This window comes from Perissodus microlepis, chromosome 13 (genome assembly GCF_051167445.1).
Source record: "Perissodus microlepis isolate ML-2025 ecotype Zambia chromosome 13, ASM5116744v1, whole genome shotgun sequence".
Taxonomy (NCBI): Eukaryota; Metazoa; Chordata; class Actinopteri; order Cichliformes; family Cichlidae; genus Perissodus; species Perissodus microlepis.
The window spans coordinates 10,648,550-10,671,708 of NC_140473.1; the positions used below are offsets into that span (position 1 = coordinate 10,648,550).

The following is a 23,159-nucleotide window of genomic DNA, read 5'->3' on the forward strand; positions in this document are numbered from 1 at the left end:
AGGAACAGAGAGAGGGGTTACCTTTAATCGTCAACATGCTGGAGCCCTGAATGGTGGCTGGGGGTTTTCAAGCCCCCTTATTGATTCCAACAGATGGCAGAACCAGAGAGAGTTTTTTTCCGCTGACTCCATGCCCAGACGAACAGCAGTGGAGAGCCTGCCATGGCTTCATTAAATATTCACTCACAGCAACAACACACACACAAAGACACGACACAAAAGAAGCACAATACAACTTCCAGTGTGCAGATATTTAGGCAGACCATCAAGCTATATCGAAAGAAAACAACATTCACCTCATTTCCAACTTTTTCAAAAATTGAACAGTCTGCTCCAGTGCCTTTAAAACCCCAGTGAGCCTGAAAATGCAAGTTTGAATCATATTAATTATTAATTCTGAGCTTTCCTCCTTCTATTATCAATCTTAGTTGGAAAAAGATTATCCATTTATAATCATATCTAACAATTATCGTGTTCTTTCGGAGAAGCTGTAATTTAGCATTTCATAAAGCACTAATGGAACAAGTTGGGATGTGTCGCAGGAGAATTTGACAGCCTGTGCTATCAGACTGCTGTTATGCATGCGAAACACTCCCAAAGATCTTGGACCACCTGAGGATTTGTTTATGTTAGAAATTAACTGCAAGAAAGATGATTGCTGGGCAGGTCAGGAAAATAATTACAGGGCTCCGGCGATGTCAGGCGTTACATTAGGCCGCATCAAGACCTGTCTTTGTTGTCCAGAACTAAATATGAAAAGATGCAAATGAGACTTCAGCGCTTTGCGAGGATGCGCTTCCTGTAGCCCTATAACAAGCTCATTGAGATGCGGCACCACTGGTATGAGATAGCTGCTATTTATTCTTGCAAAATGCCTATTTTAATACGGGCTTCTAGACTTGCTTATGCTGAGGCGGTAAAACGAAGTTACGGCATAAAAAGGTTTAAATTGCAGCAATTATTTGAAATCTTATGGGGATTCTTTGAGTTCAAAGAAAGAGAGTTTTTAATTGCAAGTTTACTGCGGTTGGAGTGGCAGCATGTTTCATGTATGCTGCAGCTGAACGGGACTTACCAGTCGGATTCCTGCTGGGCCCATTCAGTCTAAGCATTTACGTACTTATACATAGTGAACTAAAGCACATACGCTAAGGGCATCCACCAAACGGCCGCTGAAATTGTATGACTATTCACTTACCGAGGATGAATACCTACCATTAAAAATATTCTTCATCTTAATGAACAGCATGTCCTTTAAGTTATGTTTATATCCAGTGATCTTACGGGGACAGGAAGACAGGAAGGTATTTCTTATAATGTTCCTTAATGGTATATGCGGTTAAACAGTCCTTGGAACTAATTCAATTGCGCATATTTGTTCATGCTTGAGTTTCAGTGTGTGTTTGAGAGAAGGAAAGAAGGAGCAGGAAAGCGAGCTGTAGGAGATGCGAGCTTTGTAAACACACACAGCTGTATCCTCTTAAAGCAGACCCCGTGGCTGTCCCCTCTTATTCTCTGTTTGTAAGCTATCATACTCTTCTGTCACGATAAGAGCCGATGAAACTCAAGGCTCAAATGACAATTATAAGTTACATTCTGCAGTTCCTTTTCTTTGTTGCTCGTTCCTTGTGTCTATCTTGTCAACTGTTCCTATGGCTTAGAGGGGGCATCTTGTGTACTGTTTTGGTGTTGGTTTCCCTTAAATTCATTGTGCTGCAGGAGCAAAGAAAAGATCAAACCTCCTCGCCCAAAATCATTTTTACGGGAAAAAAAGTGTTTTTGTTTGAAGCTTGTGATTTTTGACTTGTCTCTGTGTTTATTCAAAGCCATGACTTAGCCATGCTGTACTGGATTCTGTACAAGCAGTTTCAGTGTGGTGTTCCTCTCTATCTGCTTTTCTTTGTTTGGATGTCTCCCTCTCCAGGATCGCCAGACTGTGCAGCATAAATCTGATTGGCAATGCATCACTGCAGCAATGTGTTTTTCTTTCACGCACACATACAATGTGTAAACTGCTAACAGAGACGCACTGAAATGGCAAACACGGGGAAGATATTGAAAAAGATGTTCGAATTTTGTGGGGATATTTGTTTGAAACAGTTACTCCTTGTTTTCAGTTGTCAGGTGTTTGATGCTAACTTTTCCCTTAAACTCTCTTTTATAGCCATTTTAAAATTTTAACCTAGGAAATGGTATATTTTACTATATAGTAACTTCATTAAGTTTTCTTGGCTAACAAGTTAAAGCAGAGGGCAGCTTCTTTTTTTCTCATGGCGATACATGTAACTTTCTGCACAGGTGTATTTAAAGAATCTGTTATGCTTTAATCCAGATAATGCTTATGGGGATTTGCTCACAATATAAATTTAAGGATCACTATTAGACATAAGAAGATAAAGCTCTAATAATCCCTACAACATATTATACTCTGTATGCTACGGGAAACCATACAGAGAGGTTCTCTGGAACGGCTACTCTACTGGAGATATTCTGCAGAGCAATTAGACTCATCAAAGCTATACTTTTTTCTATGGGATATCATTGTCTAACACTTCTTTTTGAAATATCCTTGCTTAAATTGCGAGCTAGTGTCCTCTTTTTCAACGCTTAATTTGTCCTAATGCTCTTTTAAATGGGCTCCAGGTGTAGAGATGGACAAGTATTCTTGTGCAACTGCAATGTGCGATAAGTAGCCTCTCATTTGACCGCCCTTGCAGGCCAATTATAAATCTGTAATAGGGCAACACCTCCTCAGTCTTTCTGTTATTGAACCTCACTGGTCCCCCCCTCACGTTCCCTTTTTGTCTTTGTCATTTTGCCACGTTTCCTTTCTCTCCCTGTCTTCCTTTCTCTCCCCCTGCGGAAAAAGGGTAGAGAGGGCAGGCGTGGTGATGGCCAGCCCTAGTGTCCTTTAGTGTCCGATAACAGAGCCTTCCCATCAGCTGCCTGCCTCAGCCAAGCAAGGCCTGGCTAATGGATTTGGCTGGCAGGCATACATCCCTTCTTCCCAATTGAGCCACCCTGCTCTCTCACACACCTCTCAATTATTCAGTCTGCACTTCTATGCAAATGCTTTTCTATTGAAGAAAAAAAAATCTGCCATTATTTTCATCCGGTTGTTATGTGTGCTGATGCGTGTGGCTCTTGAGACTTGTCAGGTGTGACATATGGTAAAGCTAGTGAGATGGAGGATGCTGCCTACTTGCCAATCCCTCATCTCCTTTTAGGCGAAGCTCCATCAGACCTGAACCATTAGAGGCTGATCTATCGAAGTGCCGTTCACAAGTGGTAACACTCTCTAGCAGTTCCCTAGCAACCGCCGCAAGCGCTGGTCTCTTTCACTGTAATGCTCAGTTGCTTAGCTACAGACACTGACAAAACTACACACGGCTTATCTCCCCATGGAGTTAAGGACCAAAAACCGGTAGTGTCATTCCAAAACTGATAACTGAATGGGAGCACGTTATAATAGATGACACAACACAGCGTCCTCTTAGCTGTGAAATCTCAGTATGAATATTGCAACAACGTTGCATTGTTTACATACTCAGTAGTTGCCACCGGTTGTCTCATATCTCCAAGATAGAGGCGTGTATCAGTTCTGAAACCAAGACCAATACCGGTCACGACCTTCCCCTGCACCATTGTCTGTGCAAACCGCTCTGGAACGTTTGTGATATAAGGAATAGAGGTGTAGACTGGACAAAGACATGTTGTAAAAGTTAGGCGAATTAATGTAAACACAGACAAACCAGGAGGAGGGTGACAGAGAATCTGAGGGATCTGTAGGCAGCTGCAGGGACGGTACTGAAAAATGTTGGCCAAGCTTGCGGTGAATTGAGTTTAATCATTTCTTAGTAACAGCATGTTCGCTGTTTGCATAGCAGCATGTGCGTAAATATAGGATGAATAATGGCAGATGAGAGCTGCTAATGCCTGCCTAAAGCAGCAGTCATGATCAGGTCATTATGTCTGTGTTCGTGCGTTGCTCTTTGGTGTCATAGGGTGGATGAAGGGCAGTAGGGTGCAGGGAAGATAGGATAGGGGTGATGGTTTTGGAGGACTGGGTAATTAAGGCACATAAAAACAGCTAGCCTCTCCGGTGGCAGGAAGGTATGCTGCTGATTTAGCTCTCCACCCTGCATGCTGGCCACCTGTTAAAGGATTTATTTCCCAGGCCAGTGGTGGTGCTTGACATCATCAGGCAACCTGCTTCTTCTCTTAGCACAGCGGAGGACAGTAGAAGAGAAGAGGTTACTTACTGTTTAGCAGAAGAAAAATAACCCAGAGATTTTGTTTTCGCCTTTTCTCATTTCAGGCTGTCAGTTCCCATTACAACAGATTTAAAAACCAAAACGTTTTGGTCTTCAGGTACATTTTCACAGGTGTCAAGAGTGTTGGGAAACATATTGTTTCCTGCTGCTCTTTTCCAAGTGTGTGGAGAGCAAGGTGCAAGGAAGAGAAACTTCCCTTCTTAAGTCACCTGGAAGACATCGTGCCCTTCCAGTAGCCTACCTCAGCAATGTCACATCCCACCTTAGCAGATGCTTAAAGAAAACACCAGCAAGTGCATTTACCCCCATTTCACACTCTCATATTTCATTTTCGTGTCCACTGAGGTTACTTTTCCATTTTCTTCTCCACTGCAGATACTGCAAGGTGAAAATTGTTTGTTGCCTGTTTATTTATGAGAACTGCAGTAAGGGGCAATGTGTTTACCTTAGCCACAAATCTGTGTGTATTTTGAAGAAGTCTCAGAGGTAATTTCATGAATCTGTAGTTAGGTTTATGCTAACAAGGCCAGAGTAGACACGCCCCCAGATGGCAGCATCTCTCTGCCCCCATGAGATGCAGGCACCGCTGGGCACCGCCGGGCTGTGGAAGGACCTGCTACTGCCAAAAATAATTAAGCATGCTGTCACAGACTTTTTGCTGTATTAACACAAAATGTTCATCCAAGTCTCAACATGGGAGAAGGCCCCTGCCTCCAGTCTTTTCTTTTCCAGATATGCACACACACAGTCGCACACAACCACTGCAGCGCTCACTGTTTACACACGATGTCACTGCCAGTGCAGAAGTAAGTTGTCTTTGATCAAGTGTCTCAAAGGAGCAGTGCTTTGTAAACAGCCAATAAGATTAGGCCCTCACAGGGCCGCAGTTCCTCATTTGTTATTGCGTACTTTACAGATGCTGTATAATATTACAAAATATACCTATAATTGTTTTCCTGCATGCAGTACAAGTCATATCAGTGTGCAGCATACGTGATTATGGATATACAGTTGGATTGTTGCAGAGATGTGAAGTGCTAAATGAAAAATTAAGCTGAGTTTGTGTACAAACCTAAACAAGGTGTGAATCTCATTTCTAGCTATATGTTGGTACACTGTGATTTTACTGGCCGCTGTTTCTATGACAACATGGTACTCAGTGCGACACTGATCTCGCAAGTTATTGCTGCGCAGTTATACGGTGCCATGTGTTTGTTTTTTATGTTGATTGACGTATTTGCATTATTAATTGGGATTGTAGCAGAAGTAAAAGAAACAGGGATATGTGCCGCATTCACAGCCGCTTTAGTGCTGAACTGTAACGGCTCTCTGAGGTCTTCATAATTTTTGTTATTATTCATTTTTTTTATTCGTCACACATTTTTTGTTTGTCATTCAAAGTGCCTTAGGCAGTCCTCCACAGTGTTTCAGGTAGGGTCTTTTTAACAGCACCAGGCAAGGCATTAAAAAGCCAAACACTGAGCTAGCCTTTTTATGATAGCTCCAATGCATCATCCTTCATGAAAACAAAAGTGTTTCATTTGTGTTGTTATAAAGAAATCAAACATGGTAAAGCAAAGGCTGTCAGTGAAATATATATATGTGGTTAACCATAGAAACCCAAAGTATACCCCTGTCTGCAGACAGATGTTTGGACAGCTGGTGCTTTGGGAGAAGCTTCACATATCCCACAGACAATTTTAACTGCGCGTAACTCTTAGTTTTAAGATGTTAAAAATGTCAACTTATCTTAATACTCGCATCTTTTTTATCTCACCTTACCGAGTTATATAATTGTCAGCTGTGAGGCTTTGGAGTGTAAAACTCATCTGTTTCCATCATTTATCCTGAAGTGCGCAGGCACACCGACAGCAACCTCGAATTGCTGTCCATCCTTTAGATTCTCACTGTCTCTTCACTCAGGTGTGGAGAACTATTTTCAGCTCTGCCAGAGCGGCAGCACTGATGTGTGCAATGTTTTTCACCTGCTCTTCATCATTTCATTTCATATCCTGAAAGTGTTTACTTTGAAGAAGTGCTATCTGGCTGATGTGTCTGTGTTGTTTTTTTGGCTGCTTTGGGCTGGATTTTGTTCTCCTTTTTTTTGCCTCTACTGAAAAAGAAAAAAAATCCTTGGCTTTTACAAGCCTTCTGATCCCCACAGTCTAACTGCCCCGACGTAGCTAAATGAAAAACAGCATTTGTTTGACTTTTCTCTGATACCTGAACAAAGGTTTTCATAAGCTGGTGCTATTTGGAAGGAAACGCTTTGTTTAACATGAATGTGAATTCTTGTTTCTTTGTGGGGTTTTATTTACTACTTAGTGTTTAACTATATAACCAGCAGTGTTTGGGCATATTCCTGTGCCTCTCTATTTTATTTATTTATTTATTTTGGTTTCCTACAGTGGGCTTAAATCTAAAATCAGATGGTGAGGCATATTTTAAAGGTCACTGTGGTGGTAGTAGTAGACATCTGTTGGATCTGGCAGAAAGGGAGACCTGCTTGTGTGCTTAAAGGCTCTGGGCTAAATGATTTCTCTTAGCAGGGATGAAACTGATTGCTCTAATCACCGTATAAATTTTGTAAGTAAAAAAAAACAAAAAAAAAAACTCTTTAATCCTATTGTGTCTTGCATCCAGCACTAAAGTTCCATTGCAATTTCCCTCTCTCCTTCTCTCTCCCATGTATGCATCACCTAAAATAGCCAGCTTGTTCCCTTTATTGAGCAAAACTACCAAGTTCTCATAGCCCTGACCTCATCTCTGCTTTGTAGAGACCACACATCGGAACGTCTCTGCCCTGCCAATCTAGCATAGTAGCCCAAATTATTTCATTAAGCCCACATTTTTGTGAAAGTAAGATAAATGTCCATGCAGCATGTGGCTCTGATTGCCAAACTGCTCTGAAGAACAAGAGACTGTTGTGCAAAAGTCCAGGCTGCTGTGAATTATAGGGACTGGGGGGTGGAGGCGGGGATGGAGCAGGGATGGTCTCCTGTCCATCAGGCTGCTGCACTCAGCACTCTCGGTACACAGTCTGTGACTCAGCCATACGGGGCCTCCCATGTTTGTTGAACATATGGAAACATCAACCGGCTGCCTGTGTCATCAAAGCTAACCCTAAAGTGCACCGTGCATTAGTAACATTAATGCAGGCCTGCTGAGAGATTGAGCTTCACTCTGTTATCTGCTGTTTGTGTTTCTTATCTAACAGCGATACATCAGCGCACACGGAAGGCCGACAGGTTGCTGCGCCAATTCTTTCAACTTTTAAACTGCATCAGCAAGTCTTTCCCCTTTTTAAAAAAATAAAAATAAAATAAAAAATCTGTTGCATTTATAAAGCATCAAACCACAACAGTAGTGGTGACAAAACCTCCTGCAGGAGCGAGACATCTGAGGAGGATGAGGAGACAGAAAAGAGGGGAAAGAAGAGCATAAGGAGACTACAAATAGGACAAAGCACAAACTACAAGAAAGCAAAGACAAAGACTTGTCAACCCAACTCCATATGCTCCATATGATGACACGACCACATATATAAGTCACTCCTACAAATGCGATAAAGACCATTAATTATCCATTGTTTAAAACAGTCACTTCAGCATTTCCGAAAGGCCTGCGCAGAGCGGCGGCAAGGTCAAACTCTGAGTTTAGTGCAGCACTCAGAAAAAGGCCCCATAAATGTATGCATTTCAGCATTTCCCATGCTACTAAAAGGCGAGAGTTTATATGTGCTCTACTAAAGGCTTCTCCCCGGTGAGACATTTCTGTTGGGGGTAACAAAGTGAGCGTATGCACAGCGTGGCACAGCCCTCGGTGCAGAAATGGCTGCATCCGTGATAAATACACACGGCAAACAGATTGCAGTAAAAGCAGGTGGGGAGCTGACTGATGCTACGCGTGACCTTGTGTTTTCCAGACATAAACCTTTCTGCAGTTCAACGTATTTCATTTACAACGCTGCTGAGAGACAGACAGAGCCATTCAGGAGGAATTGGGGGGGAGAAAGAGAGATTGATTTGAAGCAAGAGAAAAACGAGACGGAAGGAGTATTGAAAAAGAGACAGAGCTTGGCCTGCTTCCAAACTGGCACCTGATGAGATTTTATTCTGCCATCTATCCAGGGTGTACTTCCAGTGGGTTTACGTCAACTGTACCCAGCGAGTCTGATCCGCATTCGAACGTGGCCGTATGTTATCCGATGAGTAATGTATTCCCATAAGAGCATGTTTCTTATAGCTTTTGGTTGCATTGCACGGGAAGTCACCGAGCACAGAGTGTATGTGTGTTCCCTGTCTTTTGATATATTATGTGGCAGGTGTACCACTGCTAGCTAGCTGCTCCCTGGAGGAGTTTGGTCACAGTTCTGCTTCTTCCACATGGGACTCTGAAACTGTCTACGTGGGTGTTTGGAAGCACAGGTGAAGCAGGGCTGAGAGACGAGTCTGAGAGTGACCTCTATTTATTTTGATGGGGACCTCTCACAGAAATCACTGCAGAGACACACCGTCGGGCAAGTTTTGATGCTGCTGTAGATAATCCGCATGTGTGCGAGTGCATGGAGGATCCTACCTTTTGGGACCCGGGTACTGTGAGATCTCACTGGCTGGATGGGTCCTTGTTACAGCTTCTTCAGTGAAGGTACCTGAAAAAGGCACAGATAAGAGCGTGCTCTCACAGATGGAGTCGTAATGGGGCCATATTCACTCCACTGACTCACGTCTCTTGGAAAAATAGGACCGCCGTAGTCATTCTTCTGTCATTTCTACAAGGTCATACTCTGAACAAGCAAGCAATTGTACTATTGATATTGCGGTGGGTGGACATGGTGATTTAGCGGTTAGCTGCATTCTCTCCTTGTGTAAAGACACATCTTAACCGCCAGTTTTTGTCTTTTTGTTTTTGTAAATGATGTTGCCTGTGCTGCACTGGCTTCTTCAGACTGTTGTCATTTCTTGAGAAAAATAGCAATGCATTGAAAATTGCTATGAAATCAGCAGCGACTCCTGCAGATTCTCTCTCTCCTACTATACGGAGAAAATGCATGAAGTGTTTCCCCTTTCTTGTGTTACGGCGTTGTTAATCAAAATTAGATAATTCACAGAATCGAACGCCACGTAGCTGTAGTAGTAATCTCGAAGAAAAACGCGTTGTACGTTGAACTGATTAGCCGCATTGAATCCCTCAGGCCCACATTACTCAAGCAGCTGGTTCACTAGTGAAGGAGATAGTTTGTTGTGATTAGTCTCGTAATTAAACCGCAAAGGCTATGAATACATGAGTAATGAGTGGCACCCTGTATGTGAAAGGAGTTGATAAGTAGGCTGTCTCTGTAGTGGAGCTTTTGACAGAGAGGAAGCTAAACCGGGAAATAAGAAAAGTGCTGACCGCTCTATTATGACTCAAAGGTAGCTCCCAAAGGTCACTGCCCACCAGTTTCCTTTTTGTTCAAGCTTACCTGTGTTTTTTTCTTGCCTTTTCCCTTCTTTTTTTCCTTTTAATGTTACTGTGGAAAGGACAGGCTTCATAAAAAAGCATGTTTTTTGTGTTAGTATTTGTTTTGTAGCCTTCTTCTCCAGCTGTTTTAACTCATGTGTAATAAGTGAAATGAATCTTTCAGAACATGGAGAATTTTTAAAACACCTCCTCACATGCTCATGAAGACAGGCCTGAGTAAAGCCCCGGGGACAGAGCAGCCTTGTGAGTGTCAGCATGTTAGCCATGTCTGGCACTTTTTTTTTGATATGTAATAACAAGATTTTCAAAGGGCTTGTGGCATTATCATTTTACTTTGAACTAAAAAATAAGAAAGAGGAAGAGGGAAAAAAATAAAAGGTGGGGGGGGGGGGGGGGGGGGGGGGGGTCATACTTAGGTCTGCAATTGTCAAGTTCATCATTCATTTGAAAAAAGGAAAAAGGGTCTGATTAGCAAAAATATTTATTTGCTTGAGGCTGAGATATGCAAAACAAACAACAACTCAGTTTTAAGAAGTTTTTAGAAGCAAAAACTGACAAAGTCAAAAGCACATTAAAGACCGCAGAAACTAGTGGATCGTTTGATCGTTTTCAGCTCCATTTACTTTTTTTTATATCTATGAACAAGACAAATCTGCCGGCTCATTTTAGTTGTTTCACACTGCTTAGATACACACTCTAGCCTGGCTAAATAATACTTTTTTAAAGGTTTGTGACACTAAATGTGTGCGAATGATTCCAGTTTTTGCACAGAGATTTAATAATATTTATTTATTTTAATTATATTTGTTTTTCATTTGCATTTCTACTGAATTTTAACCATTTAAAAGTTGTGTTGCTTTCCAGCTCTTGGGCATTTGTTTGAGTTATTGCTCTGCACTTTACACTGATAGCTGTGGGGAAAGGCATCAGGCAAAACCTCTTAATGACTAAAAAAAAATAGTGTGATTGTTCATCGTCTCTGTCTCTATTGGTGAAATACAGCGAAGCCATTCACAATAATATTTATACCCATTTCCTAAGCCTTACTTACTAAACATAGATTTGAATATGCCTTTGTAATTACTGTCATTAGGATAATTTGGAAAGCGTGTGGCACATGTTGCTGGAACGAGAGCACGCGTAATCTCTCCACCCGCTGTTTTTTTCTCCGTCAAATCCACGTTGAGTGAACATATCTTAATTAAAATCGTCGGTAATAGCATTTTTGAAGGCCACATCACTTTCACTCTTCCTGCAGCTGTGCTTCCACAAATACATGTGTGTATGTGGAAATCTACTGCCTTTTAAAGATTCATGAAGCCCAACTCAAGGACCTGTTGGTACAGACCCCCAGCAGAATTACGATGCACCGCCCGAGCGATTAGGTTGCCCTAATCAAAGTAGAAATGGGATATCGCCGAATTCAGGTAACAAGATCACAGTGTAATGTTGCACGGCGGAGATGAAAGGCAGCACTATGGCTGTGTGCGCTTTGTTTTTGTGCATTTAATTTAAAACAAACAAAGAAGCTTTACAAGCAGGTTGCCTTTAAAGCTCTGTCTTCGCAGGGCACCTTGCTGCAAGAAAAAGCACCAAGAGAGTAATAAATATTGTAGATCCCTGCTGCATGGGACTGTACAGATGACATCTTTCTGTGGAATTCAAATATCTGCAGTCTACCCGTAGTTTACCGGCCCCGTAAGATTCATCAACCGCATCCCTCAAAGGTGTGTCTGAGGGGCTCCGCGTCGTAGCGGAAAATCAAATAATATATTTTCCTCACTACAGAAACGTGGTTGATGTGACTCGGCAGGGCTGCTTCTTACAAACTGCATTATCACTTCATGTTGGATCGAGGCTTCATCAGCCCCTTTACACAAACCGAGGCCTGTAAAAGCAGAGATGATGTATCTGATGCTGAATTTTCTCAACCAAAGCTCCAGTTATACTCTTATATTGTAGGCAATATATATGCGCTGTTGCTTTAAATATTCTTAATGAAACATCCAGATTCCCTCCTTACGGTGCAGTGAAATCAAAGTTGTTGTGATGTCATCAATGGCTGTCATGTAATGAGGATTGTAGTTTCTGTATCAGTCATTAAGGTGGCAAACATAAGTAAACAGTATGCTTTGTGTGTTGTGATTTTGTTATGTTGTTTTACACAGGGGCGTAATTTCCAGGGGGGTTAGGGGGGTTATGACCCCCCCCCCCCCCCCCCCCCCCCTATCAGACCCAGCCAATATTATCTTGCATAAATAGGCTGTTGGTTTTCTTTACTCATTTCAGTTATTACCAGCAAAATAGTTGCATGTTTAATAATCTGGGAATTTGCCCAGATTTATTTATTTACTTAGACAGAGAGATCTTGACCCCCCCAATGTTCAGCACAAAGTTACGCCCATGGTTTTACAGAAATGTGTTCACACTGTATACATGAAGTTTTATTGTTTGAGCTTGTGAATTGTGGCTGTACTATTTGTTTTTCAGCCAGTCTTGCCTCACACGTGGCAAAAATACACTCTTTTTCACATTTTATTCAAAAATGTTTTGCAAATCGGGAAAAGGAGCGTGCAACAAGCTGTCGAGAGCAGTGTCACCTGGTAGCTCATTCAGGCTTAGGGGAATATTATAGTAAGCCCAAAGCAATGAAACAGCTGGCAGTGCTGCTCGGTGACTTTCTCCCTCCGTTTTTACTCTGGGCCCATCGTCCCTGTAGACACTACCAGGGCCATTCTTACAGCATGTGTAGAGCAAAACAATCATTGCACTCCCACTGTCCTTCAGTGTGGAGCCAGTGCATACTCACTCAGTCATGCACACACACACAGACACACACACCTCACCTTCTTTTCAGTACAGTAAAGCAGTAAAAAAAAAAAAAAGTGTGCCAGCGGGCTGAGAGTTGGCTTTCAATTAGAGTGGTCTTTGCTTTTACTCAGAGAGCTTCTTGACATTTGAAAGCATCGCAGACTGTATTGTACTGTACTTTATGCTGGCGTGGATGTGTGTCGGTGCCGCATGTGCGTGACTCCAGAAGAATAACACATTTCTTTGTGAATTGTTATGATTGACAAGCGCTGATCGGTGCGTCATAAAAATGCCACCTAAAATGTGGAAAAAGTAGAGATGGAGCCTCAGTGTCTCACGCAGGCAAACCTAAAGACGCACAAGATAATGAAATGAATGTATAGCTCACTTTATGCATAAAATATATCAGTAAAATGTTAGCTTAGCGTGTTTAATACTTTTTGTCACAATCATTGGAAAACATCGGTGTGATATTGCATGTGTGTATGATGGTCTGTCATCATCCTTTTGTAACTGCTCCCCCTCTTGCTCTTTACCCCCTTAGCCTATTTAAGTGTGACAGAACCTCAGTGACACTCACAATGGGAAAGCTCTTTGAAAGCCAAGTGTATGAATAATCACTAAGACACCCCTAATCCATTTTTAAAGAAGGGAATATTAATGCACTAACAACTGTATCTGCTCAGTATGCGTCAGATGATTCCAGGTCTGCAAAAAGCCCCCTCTTTCATACTGGAGCTTCAGCAAGCATTAGGGGGATCGCTCTGCACTCTGTCACCATGACAACACCAGTTCCATGTCCGAGTGGGTGTACACACTTCATTTAGTAATCCTTAGCGAGCAACGTGGGACAGCTGTGTGCATGCTGAGAGGGTTTAGGCTAGCAATCATGCCAAAATACACTTAATTTCTGGAAATGTGGTCACTCTTGTGGGTATTATGGAATTAGAGTTTGAGTGGCAATGCCTGGCAACTGCTGTATACATTACAGTTTTACTGGAAGGAAATTCGATCTTTATCTGAACAGGTACTCTCTTACTGCCATGGCTATTTGCCTCAGCGCTACAGTATGTTAAGAGGAGAAATACAAATACAATCACTTGATTAATGTTGAATTCTATTAACATTGAGCCGTCACAGAGGCACGCTCGCCGGTCTTACTGTAAGTGGCAAGAGCTCCGTTGTGTGTTTCTACCTCAACACATGTGCACTGTGTGTACACACAGAGTGCTAGAGTTTATGTCTAAATTCAAACAAAAAAACACGTCTTTCACTCTGTTTTTTACAGCTATGTAGTGGGTGGAGCTTCGCCTGCAAAACCCCATGGTACACTCACACAGTGGATTAGGCTGGCTTGCTGACAGCGAGTTACTTTGAGAGACTGAGGAATAGGAAGCGTGAGATGCCACCTGCTTTTTTTTTTTTTTCCATGGGACATTGAGCACATTGAAAAGAGCCTCATGACTGACAAAAGATGGATGAATCCTCTCTGCTCACAGTGACTGGCACGTACTTGCTATCATGTGGAAGCAGTGTTTAATTAATACAAGCATGAAAGAGCTGGAAAGAAAGTTGGAGTATCATTGCTTCGTTCTGATTGGTTTACCAAGACCATGAAATTATAGAGCATTTGTGTAGTGTCACATTTGTCACAATATTACTGGGATTATTAGTATTATCTCCTATTAATGTTACAATTACTAACAAGTCATGTAATCAACAATTAAAGTAAGTGGGCTTTTTAAATAGCAAGTTTATTCAGAACAAATAAATAGAATAAAGCACATAAACAAGATACCTAGCTCCTTATATAAGAATAAAGAAAAAAACTAAACATTATGAACAGATATGTCCACACTGATGTGACTTCTTGTGTTTTTTCATCAACCAGTAAAAAGGAAATGACCCGCTTTGATAGATTTGTCAAAGAGCGTCAGATGCTAACAGATTTCTAACCCATGAAATCACTGCTGAACCTCCCTTTCAACAACTTCCTTGCTCTGTTTTTCTTTTTTTGTTTCAGTTTAGGTTTTTTGGTGGGAAATTTAAAAAAGAGAAAAATCAATGTTAATGGCAGACAGACGACATATTGCAGTCGACTGCAGTTTCTTTACTTTATTGATCATTTTTCTTCAGTTCACCCTGAAGTATTTATGTAAAGTTTTCTCTGTCTTATAAAAGGAGACTTCCAGTTGACGCACAATACAGCTTTATTTGTGATAAATGTTGTCATAATAATAATGGATTGCATTTATATAGCGCTTTTCGGGACCCCTCAAAGCGCTTTACAATTCCACTATTCATTCACTCACTGGTGGAGGAAGCTACAGTTGTAGCCACAGCTGCCCTGGGGCACACTGACAGAGGCAAGGCTGCCATATCGCGCCATCGGCCCCTCTGGCCATCACCAGTAGGCGGTAGGTGAAGTGTCTTGCCCAAGGACACAACGACCGAGACTGTCCGAGCCGGGGCTCGAACCGGCAACCTTCCGATTACAAGACGAACTGCCAACTCTTGAGCCACGATCGCCCGTCATATTTGTAAGAAATATATAAATCAATACATTTAAATGACATAGCAATGATACTGTTATCTGCCCTAATGGAGAACAGTTAGTGAGTGAGCTACCTCTGACTTGAACTGAAGACAGCTTAGCCAGTGCAGTGAAATCATGAGTACCACACATAAAACACAGTCACTAGTTTTAGGCATCAGTCATAAACTTTATAGAGACACTTAATTCTATTAGTAAGGATCATACAAACTAATAAGACTACAATTCACTCTTCACTTAGCACATAAAAATAACGACTGCAGTTTTGGCTGAATTTCCTAATGGACTGTAAGTCATTATGTGCTTTGTTGATTCTTAAGTGTGGAAGATAATTGCCAACAGGCAACACAAAGTGGTTTGATTACTGTCTTTTTCTTGTGGATCATAATAGAGCTGCACCCCTGTTTAAAGACTTCAGGAAGCTGCAAAATGTAAACAAAATGCATCGATTTGCAAGTGATTAAACCCCGTGTGCAACTACGAAATGAACAAAGACAACACAATCCCAGTGTTTACAGGGGTTTTATGTTCTTTGTGGAAAAATATGCTCGTTTTGTATTTGACTCCAGCAACATGCGTCAACAAAGCCGGGACAGTTTAGGCACGTTTACCACTGTGTTGCATCACACTTTCTTTTAACAGCATCCTGTAATTGTCTGGGAATTTAGGGGGCAAACTGCACTCATTTTTTAATGTGATTTTTTTCAATAGCCTTGCATGATTCAGCATTTCAGCTGCTCAACAGTTCACATCCTCCTTTGTCATATGTGCCTCTTCTCGGTACACCGAGTGTTTTCAGCAGGTGACAAGTCTGGACTGCAGACAGGTTATACTGCAGAGCTCTTACTACTAGTGAGCCATGCTGTTTCTGCTGTGTAACTGTCTTGCTGAAACATGTAACTGATCCCTGAAATCTCAAACATCATGGCCGTTCAGTAGTAGTTGTCAACCCCACACTTGCATACATAGATTTTCTTGAATTCCTTTATTGTGGGCACATATGATGATCCCCAACTTCATACAATTTTATGTTGAGGAAAAATGATCCTGAAAATGTTAACTGTGTCTTTCAGAGCAGCAAAGCTCTGCATATCTTTAGTTCTCTATTACTCAGCATCTCTTTGATGCTCATTTTATACCCAATCCTGTTTAACCTAGTGGTGGGATTTTCTACCAGCAGTTTATCCTGCTCATTCTAAAACAGCAAACAATAACTTATTAGTCATAAGTTTTCATCTTGTCTTTGTACAATTTTAATAAAATATAAAGTGTAAATGATCTTTTGGAAATAATGGGCTATAAATAAGACTGCTATGTCCTTGTGCAGTGTCAGGATGACGCACGCAGGTTTGCATCTCCCGTTCTGTTGCCAAGAATCAGATTACTCAGAAGAAGAAGAAGAAGAAGAAGAAGAAGAAGCCATGCTACAGTAAATGTGTTCAAATATTTTTTAGCCTTTTGGAACAGTTATTATCTGGGATGGTACGTAGCACATAAAAATGAAAGATTGATTAGGCTGTGGAGTGCTGGTCGCTCTCTGAAATAGCACGGTATTTCACTTCTAAATGAAGTCTAGATTTTTCAAAAGATTTTGTAGTTGCTAAGAAAGTGGCGTCTTTGAAGTGAGCATGTCCCCTTGGTAGTTATTCCTGAGCTCTGGGAGAGCCGAGGAGTGCTTTAGTGGGCTTGTCTAACATGTTCTCACACATTCGCTACATTTGGTGTGTTCGGGGGTCATTTTGTGTCCAGTTGTTCTCCGATAACAGAAATATCTCGCCACAAGGGATGTCTTCATCTCAGGATTTATTTTTTTTAATTCTTTTATGTTTTTACCCCTGATCTGAGGATCTCAAATAGCTGAATTCTATGAACACTATCAATAATGCCAATACTGAGTCGACGTTTCGAGTTGCCATGTGTAATGCAGACGCACCATGCACAGAGTGCAATTCACTGGAATATGTGAAAGTACATCTGACATTTGAAGGTCTGCATTAACTAAATATAGACTGCATTACATTTACCTTCTTATGGTTTCCTATAGATTTGTATAGTGCACTATTATCTATAATACATGATGGCCTAGAAGAGGAGAGAACAGAATGTGGACACAGCGAGCTTTTATATGGACAGGTAACAAATTACAGAGGGGAAAGACAAAAAAGCAACAACATTGTCTTAACTGGGACATCACATGGTACAAGAACAGCAGCGTGTCTCTGCGAGTGCGCTTTGGGGGCAAAAACACCTTTCTTCTAATTCTTTGTCTTTTAAGGATGATAGTGGAGAGCGCTGTCCGACCAAATCCTCCCTTAGCTGTTCAACTGGAGTGAGAGATGGCGACTGTGAAGGCTGTTTTGTGATATAAAATACTTCACATCAGTTTCTTATCAAACCATTCAGTGACTCCCCCCACACCTTATAGATAAGGGCACTGTCATCCTGCCAACAGCACAGTCATTTTCTAAATTCATGATAATTTTGGTTGAAACGAGGATCATTTTCAGTCTGTCGGATGGCTAGTTTGTGTCTAGTGCATAAACATTTAACAGCATCTTCACCTTTATACTTGCCGCGGTGTTCCCTGGAGTCTTTTGCTGTTGAATGAACATACGCATCTCCCTTGCAAAGGAAAATGGGAATCACAGGACAATTTCTCAGGTTATTCAGGCAGAAATTATTATTATTTTATCCAATAATGCATTTTTGTTGTAATTTTCAGTGTTGATTGGGCTTTAACGACAACAAAAAGACCAGCAGCAACTCTTTATTTTTTCTTAAGTAGAACTTTTCTTTTTCTACTCTCTTGGCTTGCTGTGCGTTTTCCCATTTCACTTCTGTTTTTTATTGACTGCTAAGAACTGACTGGGGGGAAATGTATGATAATTGTGCCACATCCGCAGTACAGCAAGCAACATAATGTGACATGTTTCCTTAATTTATAGTGGAGGACTTACCAGTTTCAGCAATCAAGACACCCACTTAGAATTAATGGTTAGGCATTTTGGAGTAAACCTGCCCACACTGAATAATCATAATAGACAAGATAAACATCAAGTAAATTGTTTATGCTTGAGGAAAAACAACAAAAAAATAATATAACCCAGTATTATCATCACAGAACAACAGATCAGATCGTGAGGTCCGGTTGTGGTATTTAATGCTGTCCAGTGAGTCTCACGGGAAAAGGAACAAACCTTGGGATTGCTTTTGTTTTTCTTTGAGGAGTCTGTAGTCTCATGGGGAGAGAGCACGAAGTTTGAATGGCAGTCATCAATCTTTGCTGGTGCAATCATGTCACTGACGTTATAGCCCCGAGCAACCTTCAAGACCAAGATGAACAAATCCAGTCGATCAAAAATTTGCCAAAAAGAAAAAAAAAAATCTTTGCTGAAAATGGAAGCTGAAGGCAAAAGCGTGTGCATGGGTTTCGTTGTTGTATGAGTGAGAAAGCTAAAGAAGACATCTGTGAAATTTCTAAAGACTTTCTGTATGCTCATAGATTAAACTCTGCTGACTTGTCTAGTATAAAAAAAGCAACCTTTAAATGTGTTTCATGAAAACATTTAACTCTGTTTTCCACGCTTGTTATGGTAAAATGGCCTGTATTTGTATATCTCCACAATTATGCCCAACCGGCGCAAGACAATCACCAGGAATCTTTTCAGCCCTGTAAAGATAGAAATTTATTTTCCTCTTGAAGAAAGGCAGCACTGAGAGAATGGTCTACATGTGTCAGTATTCTTACAAAGGAGAAAAAGGAAAAACACTGATGCGTTTGTAAGCTAATGGGTGCAGTTGATGATAAAAGCTGAGGGTTTTTACCAGGAGAGAAAAGGCAAAATGATGAGGAATGTTAATAATGACCCGTCAGAGCTTTTCAAGCTCTTATTGCGAAGAGCATCTGTGTGCAATTTAGGTTGTTGGAAAAACATAATTCAAAAGCATTAGAAAAATAACTTTTTATGCTAAGAGAGACTTCCGTCTTTTAAGCAAGGTTAAGCTGTCCATAGCTAAAACACCATACTAACAAGGTTATATTTGTTTTTGTTGTTGATATAATTCTTTTGTACGTCAGCGAGTCTGTGCAGAAGGATTGACTTCACACCCCCACTGTGCACTCAAAAGCCTTTAAAAAAAACGTATGATTCAATACATGGATGTTGAGTCATGAGCCTATATTTTTAGTGATATTAGCTTGATGGAGTTTATCACCTTGTTGCAAGTACTTAGATTTAATTCTTGGATTTCCTTGAATTTAAGGAAATACTGGGTTTTCCTTTGAATGGAGCATTCCGGTCCTTGTAAATCGGGGGTAGGAAGGTCATTTGTGTTGAAGTTTACTGAGATGGTGAAGTAGCTGCCAGAGTCTCTCTGAGCTCTACCGTAACAAACTGTCCTTCCTGTAATAACCCTCCTTAGTCACAAAGTGAAACATGTCTTTCACCTTACAGAAACACAGTTGTATAAATATTTATTTGATGTGGAAGAGTTGAGGATACAAGTGGAGGCATCCATACTGATGAAATAAGAACTGCTTAAATTTTCATGAATTCACCAGTAGTCTGGTTTTTGGCGCTTGCCCACACTATAATTGGCACGTGGCTGTTCTTGTAGTGAACTTCATGAATTATGCACGAAAAACAACTTACCACGTGTCCCATTATAACCACATTGTGCTATGCAATTTTCAGTCTGCAATTCTGGAAAAAGGGAATAGTTCAGACAGTTCTATTCTCATTACAACACAACCTCGGTTTAGCATTGGGATCAACCTGGCCCCTTGTTTCGTACCTCTGCCAAAAACTAAATATTACCCCTTAAGCAACATTAGAAAACTCTTCTTGATGATAAAGGTCCCTGCTTTTTATTATCATGAAGTATTAATGATTGTCACACTAAAATGTGTAATAGCTACTCTTTGCTTTCATCTCAACAAATTGAGACTTGAAAGTCGTGTTGTGGGCGGTGTGACTGATATGCTGCACTTTCCATCTGGGGTTCATATCCTTTCTGGTATTTTCTGACATATTCTACTCGTTAGCCGCTGTTTACTTTCTTTTAGTTCAGTCTTTTTTCTTCAGTATAAAAAGTAGGAGTTTGGGTTACAGTAAACCAGTGGTTCTCAAACTTGTGTGGTGTAGGCTGTGAACTTTTTCCCTGGCTTCTGCAGTGGCCCGTGCCAGAAAAATGTCTGAGAACCACTGCTGTAGATCCTTTCACAACCATAACCACACCTTTAGGGGGAAAAACCAAAACGTTTTCCTTTATGCTAACTTGCCAGGGTGATGACTCCCATCCCATGAATATGCCCCATAAATATATGCATGTCATAACTTTACAACCTTCTGTTGTAAAAATGCTCCTTTATGAGCTGTGGTTTAACAATGTGCTTTGAGAGTGAACCAAGAATCAAATTTTATCCAAAAATTATTTATGGCAGAGTAGATTAGGAATGTAGCTGATATTTATTCAGCATGAAAATGAGGCTGAGTGTTTCATATCAAATAATTGAGGTCGCATGTAAGAAAACATAAGAAAACGCTGGCTGCACTGCGATTTATTTGCAAGTTCTTATCTGAACCAGCTCTGGGTCTAAGTCCTTCGAGAGGGTTTAATATTTTAGTAATGAGAATTTGCTGCATTAAATTACAAATCCAAGGGTCAGAAACGATCTATATTTAATTTGCTTAAAAATGAAGATTTACTGGCCCGCACTGCTGGATATAGTGAAATATTAGTACTGTCTGGGTTTGAATAAACAGAAGAATGGCATCATGACTTTTGGTGAATCATCATGTATATAATCATTTTTGTTGCAGACTTTTGTTTTTTGCATAAATTATTTTTCTTCGTAGTTAGTCTTTGCGATCTACCCGGTATGCTATGTGGGCGTTGCAGAGTAACATCTTGTATATTGATGCTGACCTGGCCTGTCCAACATTGAGAAGGCCAAGGGTAGCCACGCAGAATGCAGAAGATTATGTTTCTGTCAAGTCACCGAGTCGATTCTTTTCTACTTTCCTGTCATCGCGCCTATGATTCATTTAAGAAGTTGCATTCTTCGGTCTGGCTGGGCCAGACAAGGAGACCAGTGATTGACAGGTAAAGACATTACTATGCGAAGGGAAAGAGAGTACAGGGAGAGATATGAATATTTGAGTGGATAGCATAAAAGAATCTTGTAATTGATTTTCTATCTAAGCTGCCGCTTCATTTACTAAATAAATGCACTCACTTAGGTAGCAGGTTCGTCTTGCCTTCTTCGTTGTCTCATTGTGAAGACAAACTTTCCCACGTTGTGTATTTTGCTGATGATTTTGCAGATTGTTTTTATAGCCTTGCACTTACCACCACGGAGCTTCAAACATTTATCCTTGCTAAAAGTAGGCCGTGCTTACTTACAAACGAGCTTGTGTTTGTGCCGTTCCGACAGATGTGATCCACACCGTGGGGCCGGTGGCCAGAGGTCATGTGGGCCCTACAGAGACTAATGACCTCACCTCCTGCTACCAGAACTCCCTCGACCTGATGAAGGAGCATGACTTGAAGACTGTGGTGAGTACAGTGCACTGCCAGGCTGAGGAAAAACTGGACTCTGTTCAGAGCAGTTTAAAACACACAAATTATATGCTTTTGGTGTTTTTGTTTAACAGCGAGTAAGCCTTCAGTGAGAAAAGCTGTGTTTGAAAATTTTGGAAATTTGGAAAAGGTACGGGAACAAAAGGATTTAGCATCTTTCATTTTAGATACAGTTCTGAAAAGCCTTAATCTTCTTTATTTAAACAAAAGCAACAGAGAACACAACAAAATGGTAATGTTTCATGTTTGTCAAATGAAGGCTTTTCATGTAGACTACTTTGGGTTGTGATTAAATGAAAGGCAGGCCTTTGTACCCACCTCTCTATTTTACGACTGTGAATAACCATGCTGTTATTTTTCTTTTTTTTTTGTTTGGCAACCCACATTAAGGTTAAAAAACTCTGCCCTTTCTCAAATTCTACAAAGGCTTTGGTGTAGATTTGTGATGTGTCATTTTTGTTTTCAAGAAATTAAGTCTCTTGCACCAAGAAGTAATTTGTGATGTTACTTGGACACATCTGTGCCACCTCTTCAAGCTGAATTTTCTTCTTTAAAACAGCAGAAGAACAATGGGTACGGTGCATGCGACTGAATCATAAGGGCTTTAGATGAGACAATGCCCACACAATCCACAGCTGGCAGATGATCATTCACACACTATCTAAGCTTCTAGCCATGTGCGGACTGTATGTTTCAGGCTGGGCTGGGTGATATATGGATTTGCCCTGCCCACGGAGGGTAAACAAAACAGTGTCACACCAAATATCCACAAATCCCACTTTCTGTGTCAGAGTACTACCCTGCAGCCTCATCAGAGGTCAAACGATGGAAGAAAAATGAGACATACATGAGTGCCGGTTTCATTAAAGACGATGTTGACAAATTCCTGCTCTATAGATGACTTATTGTGAGTGCAACAGACACCTCTATGTTGCAATTAAATGGATTGTGAAGCCAAATGTCTGAAGTAGTTGGGTTTTGCTGCTTTGAGGTTATATGAGAATGAGCGGCAAGTATTCTGCAACTTCTCAAATAGTTACATCCACTAAAGATGAGTCACAGGCGCAACATTGCATTAGAATATTACACAATTACACTGTGTTCTGCTCAAGAACTCACTGGCAAAGGGAGCACCTCGGCAAAATCACTTGGCATCTCGGGCCTCTTCACAGGAACCCACCACCTTGCTTACGTGCTTTCATCCACAAACTACAAAATCCTTGTTTTTTTGCACATTCCAAAGATTTATTTAGATTAGGTCTATCTCTTGATTTATTTATACTATAATCCATATATTTATAAGAAACAGAGTTTCTGTTTTTACTAGGAGCAGGCAGGATTCTGTCTAATATATTTACACAGCTGCTGTGAGTTGAGCAGGCCTTCAGTGAAAACAGTGGTTTTCTGTGATTGGCTGGCCTTGTAGGATGAACATTACATTATCTTAGCCACAGTCCATTTGGTCTCTCCTTGCT

The 23,159-nt window shown here is 40.9% G+C and overlaps 1 protein-coding gene across 1 annotated transcript in view; it reads left to right on the forward strand.

Annotated features, from left to right (window-relative positions):
• macrod2 (mono-ADP ribosylhydrolase 2) overlaps positions 1 to 23,159 on the forward strand; it is a 409,617-nt gene that overhangs the window by 258,002 nt on the left and 128,456 nt on the right. The window contains exon 6 of the mRNA XM_084948980.1: positions 21,539 to 21,660. Within this exon, the coding sequence (XP_084805106.1) occupies positions 21,539 to 21,660 (122 nt within the window). The remainder of the gene's footprint in view (positions 1 to 21,538; positions 21,661 to 23,159) is intronic.